Source organism: Pristiophorus japonicus, chromosome 11, assembly GCF_044704955.1.
Source record: "Pristiophorus japonicus isolate sPriJap1 chromosome 11, sPriJap1.hap1, whole genome shotgun sequence".
Classification (NCBI taxonomy): domain Eukaryota; kingdom Metazoa; phylum Chordata; class Chondrichthyes; family Pristiophoridae; genus Pristiophorus; species Pristiophorus japonicus.
Window position 1 is genome coordinate 134934522 of NC_091987.1, and position 16648 is coordinate 134951169.

At 52.8% G+C, this 16648-nt stretch overlaps 1 protein-coding gene and 1 long non-coding RNA gene across 2 annotated transcripts in view; one reads left to right on the forward strand and one right to left on the reverse strand.

The window, feature by feature from the left end:
* The first annotated feature begins 705 nt into the window (after positions 1–705).
* LOC139276311 (uncharacterized) overlaps positions 706–16648 on the forward strand; it is an 84194-nt gene continuing 68251 nt past the window's right edge. The window contains exons 1-2 of the long non-coding RNA XR_011595905.1: positions 706–1049; positions 2372–2455. This is a non-coding gene — a long non-coding RNA (uncharacterized lncRNA). The remainder of the gene's footprint in view (positions 1050–2371; positions 2456–16648) is intronic.
* Positions 1590–16648, reverse strand: part of LOC139276310 (ecto-NOX disulfide-thiol exchanger 1-like) — a 493766-nt gene continuing 478707 nt past the window's right edge. The window contains exons 13-14 of the mRNA XM_070894110.1: positions 3824–3909; positions 1590–1954 (exon numbers count right to left, since the gene is read on the reverse strand). Of these exons, the coding sequence (XP_070750211.1) occupies positions 1811–1954; positions 3824–3909 (230 nt within the window). The 3' untranslated portion in view covers positions 1590–1810. The remainder of the gene's footprint in view (positions 1955–3823; positions 3910–16648) is intronic.

The window sequence follows — 16648 nt, forward strand, 5'->3', positions numbered from 1 at the left end:
CACAAGGACAGGCAACGGCTCACACAAGACAGTGACTAAGGGAATGTACAAGGGTGAGTAGTTGATTTCTTCATGTCATTGTGGATACATACATGGATATAGTTGGCTTGGAAAGTTTGCTTTTAGGTGACTTATTGCAGCATTGAGGCCAAGAGGACGCTGTGATGGTCAGTAACAGAGGGACGGTAAGGTGTGGGACAAATGTTGAAAGGGGAGTTGGAGTTGTGGTCACTGCTACAGCAGGCGGCTGATTCAATCCCAGATATCTCGGCCAGAAAGGGTCTGTCTGGGTTGCCACCTCTTCTGCGTCTTCCTCTTCCCTCTGCGAGCAGCTTGTCCCCTTTGCTGCCTCTGCTTCATCTCCATGTGCCCCCCAGGACTGTGAGCAAGTCGCCTTCTCAGAGGCAAAAATACTGCGGATGCTGGAAATCTGAAATAAAAGCAGAAAATGCTGGAAGTACTCAGCAAGTCAGGCAGCAGCTCGACCTGAAACGTGAACTCTGTTTCTCCAGATGCTGCCTGACCTGCTGACTATTTCCAGCATTTTCTGTCTTCTCAGAGGCCTTCCTTGACCATACGAGGCCTTGCACTCGATCTGCAATACTTCCTGCACACTTTAACAATTTTTATTGCACCAAGCCACTCCTTCAATAAAAGCTGAAATCCAAAATACCTGAAGGAAGCGCGTCGCCCTTTAAGAAGCAGTGACAGGTCTCGGCAGGGCTGCTCCACACAGTTTCTCTGCATATTCAGGGCACGTCATGGACAGCGAGAATGTCCCAAATAGCAGATCATAGTGTCAAATCAGGCGGTGCACACCGATTGACGTCATGCTCCGCTTATTTAAACGCGAGAGGCCAGCGCTGTCAACAGCAGCTCTATGGCTCTCATCAAAATGGCGGCCGCCGTTCCCCGTGCTGGAAGCGAGCCGGCCGCCATTTCTGCGACAAAACCGGCCTTAACGGCCGGGAATTTCTACGCCCGAGTGTTCCTCAGACAGACGAGAGCAATCTGGCAGTCAACAGAAGGTGACATGACCACACTGTGAGGTAAAAGGTTATCATTCAAACTTTCAAAAAAATAATTTATTTATATTTTCCCATCCGCGAGGCGCAGCAGACGTGAAGGTGCCGGATGGCAGGGGGTGGGGAAGATTCACCGTCCCTTGGTGCACCATAAACACATTTCAGCTGTAGCCTGATGGAGCGATCTGGCAATGAGCAGAGACCTGGGCCCGGGTTGTGTCTGGGGAAGATCCCACAACAGTTTGGGCCCCACTTGCCTCTCGAGCTTTACGTCTTTGCCCGTTTTGCTATTGTGCCGCATGCACTAGTCGCTCAGTGCCGGCAATCCCCGAGGCTGAACCTTTCGGCTCGGTCCGCTTGCTGGATCACCGCGATACAATGTCTCTCCACGTACAATAACTCTCGGGTATTTCAATTCCTTCCAAATGTGTTCCTCACGGTATGTGGACAACATTTCCAAATAATGCCACCAGCCCCCCCCCCCCCCGCCCCTGCTATCCCGCCTTTCCCCCTCATTCTGGAGCAGTTGCAGCCATGGGTAGAAGTCAGATAACGAGTTTTTTTGATGAAGAACAAAGTAGAGCCATCATATTCTGACACAGGTCGGTAACCGGGGTACAGATAAGTTTTCAGTCATCAGAGATACAACAGATGTAGGAATTAGACCTCGAGCTTGGGTAGTTTTGCGGCTTTAATCCTCTTCATAATCACCAGATTTCATGCTCACTGATGCATAAACCTGAAATGGAATAGGAAATCTATATTTTCTTTTGCGGAGCATCATTTCAGGCTGATTGGCTGACTGTTTTAATTCCTTCGAAACCGCAGAACTTCCACCTTTTCTCCAGCGAGGCTCCGACGCCGGTGAACTCTTGTTGAAACATGTGTGGCAGTTGTAAGAGAAGGATCTCAATTTCCCCCGAAGATATCTGCAGGGGAAAGTCCACGCCAGAGGTTAAAGTCCAGAGCTCCCAGACCCCAGCACCAGCATTGTTGTAAATCCCGCACAGAATTCAGACACCCTCACACTCACTGTGCAGCTGGCAACACTTGCAATGCCAACCGGAATCACAGAGCTCCTCATGTGGCGTTGACATCTCTCCCATGTAGCAGGGAGCAGTGAGAGAAGAGCAGAGTGGATAATCTCCTCACTCCCCGACCACACACTCTCAGGGAAACATGTTTAGGCTGCTACATCAGGCCTACACATTCTAAAATGGTGGATTTGTGAATGAGGCAGGGCTTAATTGATGTCATTATGTCCCTTTAACTCCAGTCTAATATAATTGTTATGAATTGTCAGAAGAAAACAGTTACTCAAACCATTTTCTGCTCCTTCCCCACAGCCTCTTGGGCCCCCATATTGGAAATCGCAAAAATAGGGATGAAGTTTTAGAATCCAAGTACTGGTACCCTAAAAATATTCTTGGGTAAGGAGTCAATGAAGCTTTTCATCCTCATGACTAAATACTGCGTGTAACATATAGAAGGCACTGTTGCCTGAGGAGGCATGTGCCTGGATCCTAGTGTTCAGTGCCAGCATTTGTAATATCTACATGACTGGACAAGTCTGCTTCAGTGAGTATGTGTACATGTTTGAGCCACTAAATGAGTTCATTAGCTCTGGGACCGATAGTAACACTGCCTTATCTCTCGGGCTGAAACAGATGACTTTGCTGAGCCTCTCGTGGGACTTTCAATTTGCCATCCAAGCGCCTCAGAAGAGAGGTGAAAGCTATCTTGGTTGATTATGAGGAGCATGACCACGTCCTCTACACTTGCATTAACCTCCACAAAATGATTACTTTTTGAAGTAAAGTATAAAGTTGGTGCTCTTAAAGTGGTCACCTACATCTGTTCAGCAACACCCGTCATTGCTTGGTAGAATAAAGATTAAATGTGCGGTATAAATAGAATACTCGGTGGGTAAGACCCCACTCAGGAGAAACATTTCATTTCCCTCTTGTGGCTTCAGCATTCATAAATGATGTGCTCTTCCTGACTCATGGGATGCCATTGGAATTCACCAATTCCTCATGGATGTCCTCTCGCTTTTGCTAATGTTTGCTTCTTAGTCAATTAAAAATAAATCAGATGAATGTGAATTGGAACAATAATTTGAAGGGAAAGTAATCTTTCTTTCTCTCTCTGGTTTTTTCCCGAGATGAAGCTTGTTTGGTTAAGGTTTCCAAGCCAGAGGTGAGAACAGAGCTGTGGGGAGCTGACTCAGCCTCTGAAGGACAGACTTGGTCTGTCCCCGTACTGGTTCTGAAGGCCGATAAATCCCGACTATCAGGGCCGCTGCATCTTGCCTCAGCACCGCACTTTGTATCACTGCAATTAGATTCCGAGCTGCTCAAGGAGCAGAAACCAATGTTGCCACAGCAACAAATTTGCACAGTACTTCTCTTAAAAGGAAGATATCTAATTATGGGACCAAAATAAACTGTACCACAGAGATTACAAAAATTATTCTACATTGAAACAGCAAATCATTTTTCAAAGAAAAAAAAAAGTGGAAAGTATTTTTGAACATAGACAGAATATTAAAAATCCAATTGAATAATTCTTTAAGCAGCTATTGAAGCTGGGGAGGGGGGAGCCCAATATTGTCCTAGCTAGACTCTGCCACAAATGCTCACTTTGACCTTTCCAATAACTTTGACCATTCCGTCAGGAATTCACTTCTGGATGTTTGTCGCCTCGCGGGAAATGAACACGTAATCCTGTGGGGTCCACTGACCTCCACACCCGACTTCCAGGACCATGAATTTGTAAGGTTTAACCTTATATTTTACCTTGGCATCTAGCCGCTGCAGGTAAGATCGTAAATATTCAACGCTGGCTCCAAAAGGATGGACGTGAAGGAAAGTTGAAATAATACCTGTTTCAGAAAAATACATTTACAATTACGCACTCTTTACAATAAACTTTACCAGTGGAAACAGTTTCTCCTTATTTACTCAATCAAAATCTCTCATAACTTTAAACATCTCTATTAAATCTCCCCTTAACCTTCTCACAGGAGAACAATCCCAGTTTCTCCACATAACTGGAGTCTCTCATCCCTGGTACCTTTCTGGTAAATATCCTCTGCACCCTCTCCAAGGCCTTGACATCCTTTTTAAGAGTGAGACACATTAATAGGTTACATTTTTAAATGAAACGAGTGACTCTCACTCCAAATGAATGGGACACACCTGGTTAGAAAAGAACTGGAGTGAATGTTACTGTTTCAGACACATTAAGCTGTGAGAGGTGCCTACATGTTAAACCGGTATCCTGTCTGTTCACATGTATGTAAATAATCCCTTGGCACTACTTGATGAAACTCTTTTGAGTTTACCTGCAAAACATAAAAAACATTAAACGGTGCCACCCGACCTGGGTGATACTCCAGACATTTACAAGGCCCTTTTTTTTTTGTGTTTTCCTTTTTTTTTTTTTTTTTTTGGGCACTAAAATCACAATTTTCCCCAGTGCCCCCTATAAAAGGGAAGGGGGACACTAAAAGCACCGGCAATTAAGACAAATTAAACTTAAAAAAAACGTAAAATCAAATTAAAATTTGGTTGCCGGGCGTGATGATGCACTCCAGTCCCTCCGGTGCCCACCTCTCGCGGAAGGCCGCGAGCGTACCGGTGGACACCGCGTGCTCCATCTCCAAGGACACCCTGGATGTAAGAGCAGAAGAGAGGCAGGCAGTCAGGTTGAACGACCCCCTCGACCGCCCGCTGCCTGGACCAGCTGATGGCACCCTTGGCCGTGCCCAGGAGCAGTCCTACGAGGAGGCCTTCGGACCTACCCGCTCCCCTCCGCACAGGGTGCCCAAAGATCAGGAGTGTGGGACTGAAGTGCAGCCAGAATTTCAGGAGCAGCCCCTTCAAATAATGGAACAGGGGCTGCAACCTTGTGCACTCAATAAAAACATGGAACACGGACTCCTCCAGACCGCAGAAATTACAGGCGGCCTGGGAGTCCGTGAACCGGCTTAAAAATTTATTGCACGGCACTGCTCCGTGCACCACCCTCCAGGCCAAGTCCCCGATGAATAGTGGGAGGACCCCTGCGTAGAGTGCCCTCCATCGGGGACCCCCGCCTTCTCCGGACGGCAAGATGGTACGCCATGGCGTGTCCGGACGGCCGGCGAGGATGGCAAAGTTGAGGGTGTGCAGGAGCAGCCCGTACAGGAAACCCCTCCGCGCGGAACTGAAAGGCACGGAGGGGATTTCCCCGAGGCGGCTCAAGTTGTGAGGCGCCGGCCCCCGAGGGAGGTTCCGGGGTTTGGCGCCGATGAGGAATTCCGTCCGGACGGGGGTCAGTTCGGACGGGATCTCCCCACGTGCTTGAGCCTCCTCGATGCACCTAACGGAGTCAGGGCCCAGAGCTGTTTTTAGCGACTCGATGGCATCGGCCGCGTGGCGGACGTTGGCAGAATTTAGGCGCCGCGCCAGCGTGTCTGGCGCCATCCAGCCCGCTCCTCCGCCATCGAGCAGGTCCCTGACCCTGGTCACCTCACCAGCCACAGCCCTCTCTTCCGACCGCCACATAAAACCTCGGCCGTGGAGGTACGGATTCCCGAGCAGCGGTTCCTGCAGGACGGCCGCCACTCCAGCCGGCGGAGAGCTGCGCTTGGTGGAGACTTTGTTCCAGACCCTGATGAGTTCCCTGTAAAAGACAGGCAGCTCCCGGAGGGCGGTCCTGGCACCCCCCAAGTTCACAAACAGGAGCTGCATGTCATAATTGAGGTTGAGCTGCTGGCGGAAGAAATACCTCGCCAGAGCACACCACCTAGGAGGGGGCTCGACGTAAAGGTATCTCTGCAGGGTCTGAAGACGGAAAGTCGCGAGCTGGGCGCTGACGCACACCAACGACTGACCGCCCTCCTCAAGCGGGAGACTCAAGACCGCAGCAGAGACCCAGTGCTTCCTGTTGTTCCAGAAGAAGTCCGCCAGCTTCTTCTGTATCTTGGCGACAAACGCAGGGGGAGGGGTCAAAGTGACCAGCCGGTACCACAACATTGCGGCCACCAGCTGGTTTATGACTAGCGCTCGACCCCTGTAGGACAGCACTCGGAGCAGTCCTGTCCAGCGCCCTAGGCGAGCGGCGACCTTGGCCTCCAGCTCCTGCCAGTTCGCCGGCCAGGCTCCCTCGTCGGGGCTAAGGTAGACTCCCAGATAGAGGAGATGGGTCGTGCTCCAGGCAAAAGGCCTGAGCTCCTCCGGCAGGGAGTCCACCCGCCACTGACCCACCAGGAGTCCGGAACATTTCTCCCAGTTGATCCTGGCGGAGGACGCGGCCGAGTAAATCTCCTGGCACTCACGCATCCTCCGCAGGTCAGCGGGATCCTCTACCGCGAGGAGCACGTCATCGGCGTAAGCCGAGAGGACGACCTCCACGCCCGGCCCTTGCAGAGCCAGTCCCGTCAACCTCGTCCGCAAGAGGCGCAGGAAAGGCTCCACGCAAATGGCGTATAACTGGCCGGACATGGGGCATCCCTGGCGCACGCCTCTCCTAAAGCGAAGGGGCGCCGTCAAGGACCCGTTAACCTTAATCAGACACTCCGCGGCGGCGTACAGAAGTCGGATCCGGGCGACGAAATGCGTCCCGAACCCGAAAGCGCGCAGAGTTCCGAGCAGATAGTCGTGATCCACCCTGTCGAACGCCTTCTCTTGGTCGAGGGATAGGAAGGCGACCGACAGACCAGCCTCCTGGGAACAATGGATGAGGTCCCGGACCAGATGGATGTTATCGTGGATTGTCTGGCCCGGGACCGTGTAGGACTGGTCGGGGTGGATCATGTGGTCCAGCACGGCACCAAGGCGAGCAGACATCGCCCTGGCGAAGATTTTGTAGTCCGTGCTGAGGAGGGAGACCGGGCGCCAGTTCTTAAGGAGGCGGAGATCGCCCTTCTTAGGCAGCAGGACGATGACTGCCCTGCGCCAAGAGAGGGGCATCACCCCGGTCGCCAGACTTTCCCCCAGGACCCGCGCGTAGTCGCTCCCCAGGACGTCCCAGAACGCCCTGTGGAACTCCACGGTCAGCCCGTCCAGCCCCAGGGATTTTCCCCTCGAGAGCCGGGCGAGGCACCGGTCAGCTCCGCCAGGCTTAGCGGAGCTTCCAGATTTTCGGCGCCCTCCGGGCTGACCTTCGGCAGGTCCTCCCACAAAACTCTACGCGCTTCCTCGCTGGACGGATCCGGAGAGAACAGAGCCCCGTAATATTCACGGGCCCTGTTGTTGACGCCCTCCGGATCCGAGACGAGAGAGCCGTCGTCGGCCAGCAGCGTCAAGAGCTGCTTACGGACACTCTGCCTTTTTTCCAGCGAGTAGAAGAAGGGGGAGCCGCGGTCCAGATCCCGCAGGAACCGGATCCGCGACCTCACGAACGCGCCTCGGGACCCGACGAGCTGCAGGTCCTTCAGCGCGGCCTTCTTCGCTTCGTACACCGCCCGCAGGGCCGGGTCCTGGACGACTTGACCGAGACGGGCTTCCAGGTCGAGCACCTCTTTTTCTAGGCGCCCGACTCTGGCCGCCCGCCTCTTGGTCGACCCCCTCGCGTACTCTTGACAGAAGACGCGGACGTGAGCCTTGCCCACGTCCCACCATAGCCTCAAGGAGGGGAAGCCCCCCTGCTTCCTTCTCCAGTCGGACCAGAATCGACGGAACGAGTCCTGGAACCGCACGTCCTCCAGCAGCCGGTTGTTAAAGTGCCAGTACGCGGACCCCTTCCTCGCGCGGAGCGAAGCGAGCTCCGCCCACACCAGGTGGTGGTCCGAACACGGCACCGGCCGCATGGAGGCCGCCGGGACGCAGGAAACGTATGCCCGAGACACGTAAAGGCGGTCGACTCTAGACCATCCAACTCCAGGCCTCACCCAAGTAAAGGCGCTGGAGTCGGGGTGGAGATTTCGCCAGACATCCACCAAGTCGAAGGACCCGACCAGGTCCCTCAACTTCTCCATCGCCGTCATGCACCGGAGCGGTCCCTCGCCTCGAGGGTGCAGTTAAAATCCCCCCCGAGGACAATGCAGTCGCCGACGTCGACGGAGCCAAGAAGAGCGGACACCTCTTCAAAGAAGCGCGTTTGCTGCGGGCCGGGCTGAGGGGCGTACACGTTCACGAGATGGAGCGGCACGTCCCCCAGGCGAACCGTTACGTGCAGCAAGCGGCCTGGCACGGGCTCCTCGACCCCCAAGATCTCCGGCTGAAAATGCGGGCCCAGCAAGATGGCCACCCCACTAGAAATGGCGGTGAGGTGGCTCATGCGGACCTCTCCTTGCCATTCCAGGAGCCACGTGGCTTCGTCTCCCGGAACGGTGTGGGTTTCTTGCAGGAAGCACACCGCATATTTCCCCTCCCGCAGGAGCGAAAAATTGTCAAATCTACGGCGTGCCCCTCTGCCGCCGTTGATGTTGAGGCTGGCTATGGTTATCTTCATGGCAAAAGCATAGTGCAACCTCTACCTTAACCTATTGTGGGGGAGGGAGCGGAGTCTTTTGTTGAACTCCGCTCCCTCCGCAGCCCAGCGAGGAGTCCCTCGAGCTCGCGCAGCTCAAGGTGTTGCGCCTTTGTCAAGGGCCCGCCCGCGGCCAAGGTTTTGACGGCGGCGCGGACGGACCCCTTGATCAGCTCTAGCTCGGACCATTTTTCCAGGGCCAGTCGGGCTTGGTTGCAGCGACCCCGGCTCTGGGCCAAAAAGTCCCGGAGTTCCTTTGCAGGAATGAGGATGGTCTCGGCGGCGGCCGCAAGCAGATCCACCGCCTCGCTGGCGGTGGTCTCTAGGTCTTCACCCGCGTCCCCCACCGAGTCCCCGTCCTCCTCCGGGAGGTGGCTGCCAGCAGCCGGCCCATTGACCGCACAAGGTACGGCAAATGAACCGGCCGCTCCAACCGGCCCTGGCTCTGCCCCGATCCCACCCCCAGGATCGTCGGCAGAGGAGTCCCCACTGGGCTCTTTTAAAAATGGTGCTGGGTCGGGAAATGACAGCGGAAGGGGTTCCCCCTCCGCCCCAGGAACCGGGGAACAAGGAGAGACCCGGCCATAGGAAATCCCCAGGCTCTCCAAGTGCTCCAGCTCCACAGCAAGAGGCGAGGGTGGGTGTTCCTCCCCCTCCCCGCTGCCACCCCCCGGCCCAGCATCTACAGTTTCATTAAAATCAATAAATTGTGTTTCTGCCGGGTCGAGCGACTCCCGGGGGAAGTTGGGTATTGGCTGGGCGGGCTCAAGTTCGGCCTTTTCGGCCCCGCCCGCCTCAGTCCCCGGGACGCCCGGCCCGGCGGCAATGCATTCTTCCGCTGGCCCCACGCCCCCCACGACAGGCAGATCTTCCACTCCATCCCCAGGAGGCAGCGGCTGGGCAGCCTCGACTGCCTCACCCTCCCCGGGGACAGACTCTTCGCGCCTGCAGCGCAATTTGGGAGCGCTGGTGGGGGACACGGGACACGCGGCGGGCACCGCCTCCTCCGCGGAGGGATGTTGTTCCCTCTCCGCCTCATTGGGGCGGTGCCTCTTTTTGTTCCTGGGGGTGCGCGAAAGCAGGGAGACCTCCATGTCTGCCGAGGCCTCCCGCTCCGCACCCCCCTTTTCCTTATCTTGCCCTCGCCCGAGCCCCTCTGCGGTATTGGTCAAGGGCTCGGGCACGGGCTCAGGGCACCCCGCGCTCGCCGGTGACTGGGTTGGGCTGAGCGCGGTGGTCAAACTTTCCGGCGCACCGAGGGGACCCGCCTCTGGATGTTTTGCCTTCTTCCGCGCCTTCTTTCCGGTCGGACGCTCTCCCTCCCCCCCGCCGGAGGCCCTGAAAACAAAGGCCCCCGACGATGTCCGCGCACCTACGGCTCCCGGCACGCGGACGCAACTAGGGGGAGGGGTGGCGGCGGCGCCAGCCTTGGCCGCCTTCGGTGGTTTGGCGGCCTTGGAGGCGGGGCAGTTCTTGCGAACGTGCCCCACCTCCCTGCAGGCATGGCACCGCACGCCGTCCAACGTCCAGAAGACGCGGTAGGCAGTCCCCTCGTGCACCACATTAAAACTTCCCTCCGTCGTCTCCTCCCGCGCCAGCCGGACAAAGAGCTGGCGGCGGAAGGAGAACACGTGGCGCAGGCTGTTCTCCCTGAGGCCGAGCGGTATGGGGTTGATCCCTGACCTTACCTCCCCCAGTTGTTGTAGGTGAGGGAGGAGGAGCTCAGCGGGAACAAAGGGCGGGACGTTCGACACGATGACCCTCTGCGCGGTGGCCTCGAGAGGATCCACCGGCAGGAACGTCCCGCCCACCGTGAGCCCCCTTTCGAGGGCCAGGGACACCGCTCGCTCCGACCCCAGGAAGAACACGGCCTTCCCAGACATCTTGGAGGCTGCGACAATGGCCGAGGGGCCGACTACCCCAGCCATCGCCCGCACGCACTCCTCGATGCTCATTGTGGGGTGAGTGTAGCTCTTGACCCCGTGTTTCCTGGTTATAAGTCTGAAAGGTGGCAGGGCAGCGGGTGGCGCAGGAGGTGCCGTGGAAGCGGTCGCCATCACGGGGTCCCTTTAAGGGCTACACCCACCCCAAAGTCACAGGCCTTAATGGTCTTAATTGGCCTCGTTTGATTAGACTGAGCAGAGGAGCCCTTAATGAGGTACCTCTCCCCTAGTTGGCAATTGGGGAGGGGCCTTTCTCCCTCTGCTCAGTTGTCTCAATTGTTTTGTTTGTTTGGTTTTTTTTTTGAAAAATTAGGAGGAAGGGCTCTCAGAGAGAGAGGGGAGAAACAGAGAGTAACAGAGAAAGAGAGAGGGGGGTGGGAAGGGGGGAACTGTGAGGGCAGGTCTCCCCTCGCAGCTGTGGGTGGGTGCACTCCCCAGATGGCAAAAACACACAAACACAGTCTTTGGATTGGTCTTCAGGTGGGGGGAGAAGACGTCTTCACCTGGGGCAGCTAGAGCCACCAGGCACACACTCCTAACGATGTTAATAGGGTGATTAAACAATCTTCAGCCTGGTAGCTCCAGCTATCCCAGGCTAGGCAATTAGGGGGAGGGGGGGGGTTCAGTTTTGTGTGGGGCCTAGTTGTAGCAAGGCCCCCACACACACTTCCACACACACACACCCCCCGCGATGTTCCGGCCCTCAGTGGTCTTCTTTCCTCCCCCCACCGATACAACAAAGTCTTTTTGGGAAATGCACCCACACCCACCTGTAGAAATGTAGAGTCTCCCTCCTTCCACACTGGATGTTGTTTGTCTTTTCCCCCTCTCTCCAACTCTTTGCAGAATGGTAAAAATGTTGAAAAGTTTTCTGCTTTTTCCTCCTCTCCCTCTGGATAAAAGTTGGTGGTGAAGCCCCTTCCCTCCTTCTCTTCCTGGGCTGGTCTCAGGGCTCTCCAGGCAAGAGCTCAAGTTGATGGCTGCTCTCCTCACTGCTCACACTCGAACCGTTGGGCTGGAAGGCTTTTGATCTTTTTGATTGTGATCAGTTGGGAAATAAATGTCAGACACCTGAAAAAACAACCTGATTGTTGCAACAGAAGCTGTGGCTGAGGCAAACAGCCCCAGAAGAGGCAGGCCGAGACAGTCAGGATGTAGGAGAGTTGCTCTGCTTAAAGGGTGGCATAGCGCATTTGTCATTTTCATGTTATGACGTGGAAATAAGTTGTACCAATTGAACCAAGTGAATTTGCTCTATATGTTCACCTTACTATGGAATATAGCAGCTAATGATTCAACCAGACATCCCATCATCCAGTGTTACTGTGGTTCGCCTTTAGAGAAACTGAAAACACATGTGCAAAAGTCATAGACATCCCAATCAAGGTGACGGGGGGTGACGGTTCGCGTTATAACCTCTGGGCTGTGCTGTGGTCGAAGTAGATCTAGGTCAGAGTGTGCCAACCCCCACATAAGCCATAGACATCCCGATCGAGGGGACGGAGTTTCAGTTATAACCCCTGTGTTGTGCTGTGGTACAAGTAGATCAAGGACAGAGCGAGCTAACCCCACAAAAGGAAGATGCTGAGATGAGTTATCGGCGTCACTGAGCCTGAGGAAGTATGCGGCAGGTCCGAATTCGGAACATGTTCGCTGTGGTTAGATTACCACAGCACACCGACACTGCTCGATCTCCCGCTGCCTCTCCGAACGACGCTCACCGACTGAATACACAAGCTGAAGGAATGAGACGCCACACTTTTGATTGTTCACTTTCTGGGCAGGAGAGGTTGATTTGCTCGCAGCCAATAAAAATTTTCATGTAATTGAAAGTGTTGTGTATGCATGCCTGCTTACTGTGTGATTTCTGTAACACTGTTATGCCACATTGAATGTACCCTTATACTGCACACACCTTACCGGTACACCAGAGGGTGCTGCTGCTGGAGACCTAGGGATTGTCTGCACACGGCAGGTAACCCAGCATAAAAGGGAACTCACAGCTTGTTGTCATCACTCAGTAGCTGCAAATAAAGGACTACAGGTCTACACAGTTTAACTATCATACCCTGCCTCGTGGAGTCATTACTAAAGGTGCCTACATACACTACAACTGACGATGGGAATACGAGGTCACGAACTACACACTCAACATGTCTAACCTCAACAACTTCCAGCAATTTACAGAGGGGGAAGATTGGAATGCTTTTGAGGAAAGATTGGAACATTTCTTTATAGCCAACGACCTGGACGGGGACACACCGGCTACACTACCGAACAAACGCAGGGCCATCCTGCTTAGCAGTTGTGGGCCCACCATCTACGGTCTCATCAGGGACTTACTAGCCCCGGAGAAGATAACCGCCAAGAGCTATGAGCAACTTGTAACAATCATACAGGAACAAATAAAACTGAAAGAAAGCATCCTCACAGCCAGGCACCGGTTCTACACTTACTGGCGACCTAAGGGCCAAGAAATTGCCAAGTATGCTGCATGCTTAAGAAAACTAGCTGCACCGTGTGATTTTTGGCGACCACCTTAATGAAGCACTAAGGGACATATTTGTCATCGGACTCAGCCACGAAGGCCTCCTACACAAATTGCTCTCGGCTGACTTCATGGTCACCCTGCAGAAAGCAATCCAAGTGAGCCAGGCCTACATGGTTTCAGTTGGCGACTCCAGGCGAATACTGACCCAGGACTCTAAACAGGCACCGCATGGATACTTCTAAAGGCAGAAATGCTACCCGATTCCCGCAACCCTGAGTGTGCCACATGGGGCAAACCGGATGGCCCCATGATGGCGCTGTGGAGGAAACCACAGGGCTCACCAGTGCCACTGCAAAGACTATGCATGCAAAGGCTACAAAGAGAAAGGGCACCTTCAGAGAATGTGCAGAAAACGCTTTACTCACCGCGTCTCTGAGTTGGCTGATCAACCGGGCTCTGACACAGATGATGCTGAAGTTGCTCAAACCCTGGAAATAGAATATGGAATCTTTACCTGCTCCACCGAAAGTTCTCCGTGGACAATGGAAGTGGACATCGAGGGGGTCCCTGTTTCCATGGAAATCGACACAGGGGCGAGCCAGTCTGTGATGAGCCAAATGACCTTTGAAAAAATTTGGATGAATCCTGCCACCCGATCAAAACTGTCCCCTGTCCAGGCAAAGCAGCTCACCTACACCAAAGGTAAAATCCAAATGGTTGGCAGCGTAGACGTCCAGGTCTCCCAGGGCGGCGTGTTGAACAAACTCCCCCTGTGGATTGTAGTTGGCAAAGGTCCCACGCTGCTGGGCAGGAATTGGATGAACCAGGTCCACATCAGGCGAAGTGGCCCTGTGGAAGAAAAGACCACCACAACCCTCCTGCAGGAAAGCCAGGAAATGGCTGCAGCACCAGCAGCACAAGGAGAAACACTTGTAATCAAAATGGCCGCCGCCATGCCACCAGTGAGCATGGAGGAGCATCACATGACACCGAGCGGCCAATCGGATTTGAAGGCTCCCTTAAAGGAGACCGGTAACCAAAGAAATTTAAAGGGGAAGTTTCAACTATTTGATTCCATGGACTTTAAAGCTAAAGATGCGATTAAAGGGTGCAAGTATGAAAATGTATGCAATGTAACAATGAATTGTGATGCTGGTTTAACTAATGTGACTAATGATATGAATGCAGGTGTCAGTAAGGTTAACAACAAATTTATTATGCTTAACAGTAATGATAGAGATTGTGAAATGCCTAATGTCACCATTTCTGTTGAAACCAGGACACCCAAAAGTGATGCAAATGCTAGAATGTGTAATCCAGGGTCGACTATGTGTGATCAGAGCCAAGGTGTCATGAATACCGGTAGGACACTGCCAAAGGACATTGGGTCCTACAGGAACCATGCTGATGCCAATGGAATCCCTGACCATGTAGCCTCGACCTTTGGAACGAATGTGATGCCCCTTGCAGGACACATACACAAGCAGTGGGAGCAGACCCACTACAGGGACAGTGGTCAATGGGCAGCCCAGCCACCACCAATGGCAACCGGCATCAGACCAGCCCTACAGCCCCTGGCCACCAGAGCCAACACCAGGAGCATGAGGCCAATACCCTCCAGCTTCCCTGGCAAACCCTGGGATGACCTGACCCTCATCCCAATTGGTGGACAAGGAGCCCACCCAGTCTTGTGGCCCTGTCCACCACCGCACAACTACCCACATCTCAGTGTATACACACCACCCACTGCTGCCGTGGCTACCTCCCCGAGGGATCCCACAACAGTGACACCCACTTGGTTTGTTTGTGAGGGAGGAGAAACATACGAGGCCAGTCTCAAGCACAGGGGTCACACCTGGCAACCACACACCCCTCACCACAACCTCACATAGCCCACCTCTGATCACCTCCCCCGGTCATGACAATAAGGATATGAAAAATGCTCAGGGGGGAGTATTGTTGTGTATGCATGCCTGTTTACTGTGTGATGTCTGGAACACTGTTATGCCACATTGAATGTACTCTTATACTGCACACACCTTACCGGTACACCAGAGGGTGCTGCTGCTGGAGACCTAGGGGTTGCCTGCACATGGCAGGTAACCCAGTATAAAAGGGAACTCACAGCTTGTTGTCGTCACTCAGGAGTTTCAAATAAAGGACTACAGGTCTGCACAGTTTAAGTATCATACCCTGCCTCATGGAGTCATTACTAAAGGTGCCTACATATACTATAGAAAGAGTACTTGCGCTATTAATTAATAGACTTACCTTTCTGTGGCGAGTTTCATGGGTAAATAATGTGCAAATGCAGCAATTTCATGAAACTCACGGGAGGCTGAGGGCGAGCTGCCCTTTTCGTGAGGCTAACGGCAACTCCTGGGACATCGCTTCCTCACCACAAGTTGCTGGATGATTTACACACTAATAACGACGAGCGTTGTTCAGATGCTGTTATTTTTTTCAGCAAAATCAGGCATTCGCCATACAAGCTGAAATTGCTGAATTTAGTCAGAAAATGAGCCCTAAAATCTAATCCCACTCACTCTGTATACTCTTTTTCAAGCAACTAATTCCCTTCAAAAAGAATTGCAATAGAACCATAACACAGCAAACAATAATTTAAACAAAATACAAACAACTGGTGACATTTATACAGTTTCTGTTTTATTAACAAGGTCTATGACTTTGATTCTGTGGGGATTGTTGCAACCTGTCTGAATATAATTATCTGCTGGTAACACAAGGTACTGGATTCTGTATTTTCTAAAAGGAATGTCGATGTGAAGTGAACATTCTTGGATCATAATCTGTGATTAGGAAGTGCTGTTAGATGCCCGATACAGTGTAGCATCTATATTGCACACCCATTCTTTCCCATTGCCAATGACGTGAGTGTTTGACAAAGTCATTTGGCCCATCCAGTTTGGACAATCACTTCGGTTCCCAGAGATATTTTTCATCTCCATTAATCTCTTGACATGAACACTGTGACCGTTTACTCTCAGAGCACTTCAACCAAATCTGTATTCCCTGTGTGGCCGGCAGTTTATTTTACAACCCCCGAGAGCGGGGGAGTTACCCTTTAAGACTGCGGTGACTTGGCTTGCAACTATTGTCTACTTATACTTGTCTGGTTCCAGGTAAAAGGTTTCTATATCCTCCCTATCTATACCTTTCATTAAGGTTTGTGAAGATCTCTTCATCTGTGCGCTTAACTCTCCCGATGAGATGTCAGGTGCCTCCTTAATGGAGCGGAACAAGCAGAAGCTGCCTTGTTTATATTGTGTGTGTGGAGAACTGTAACCATGAACAGGGTGTGCTGCTGTTGGCTTTAGGCTTATGGCCACTTATACACAAGCTACATCTACTGAATATTGCATCTTCAGCATTATTATTGGGGATGGTCATGTAGTGGTTATGTTAGTGATCCAGAGGCCTGGACTAATAATCTTGGGAATGTGAATTTAAATCCCACCATGGTAATTTGAGAATTTGAATTCAATTTTTAAAAATCTGGACAAGTTTCAGTAAACGTGGACATTAAAGGTGTCGGATTGTCATAAAACCCCAACTGGTTCATTCCTGTCCTGAAGGGAAGGACATTCTTACCCGGTCTGCCATGTATGTGACTCCAGTCCCACACCAATGTGGGTGACTATTAACTTCCCTCTGAAGTGACCCAACAAACTGTTGTGGCGACTAGGGATGGGCAATAAATGGCAGCCATT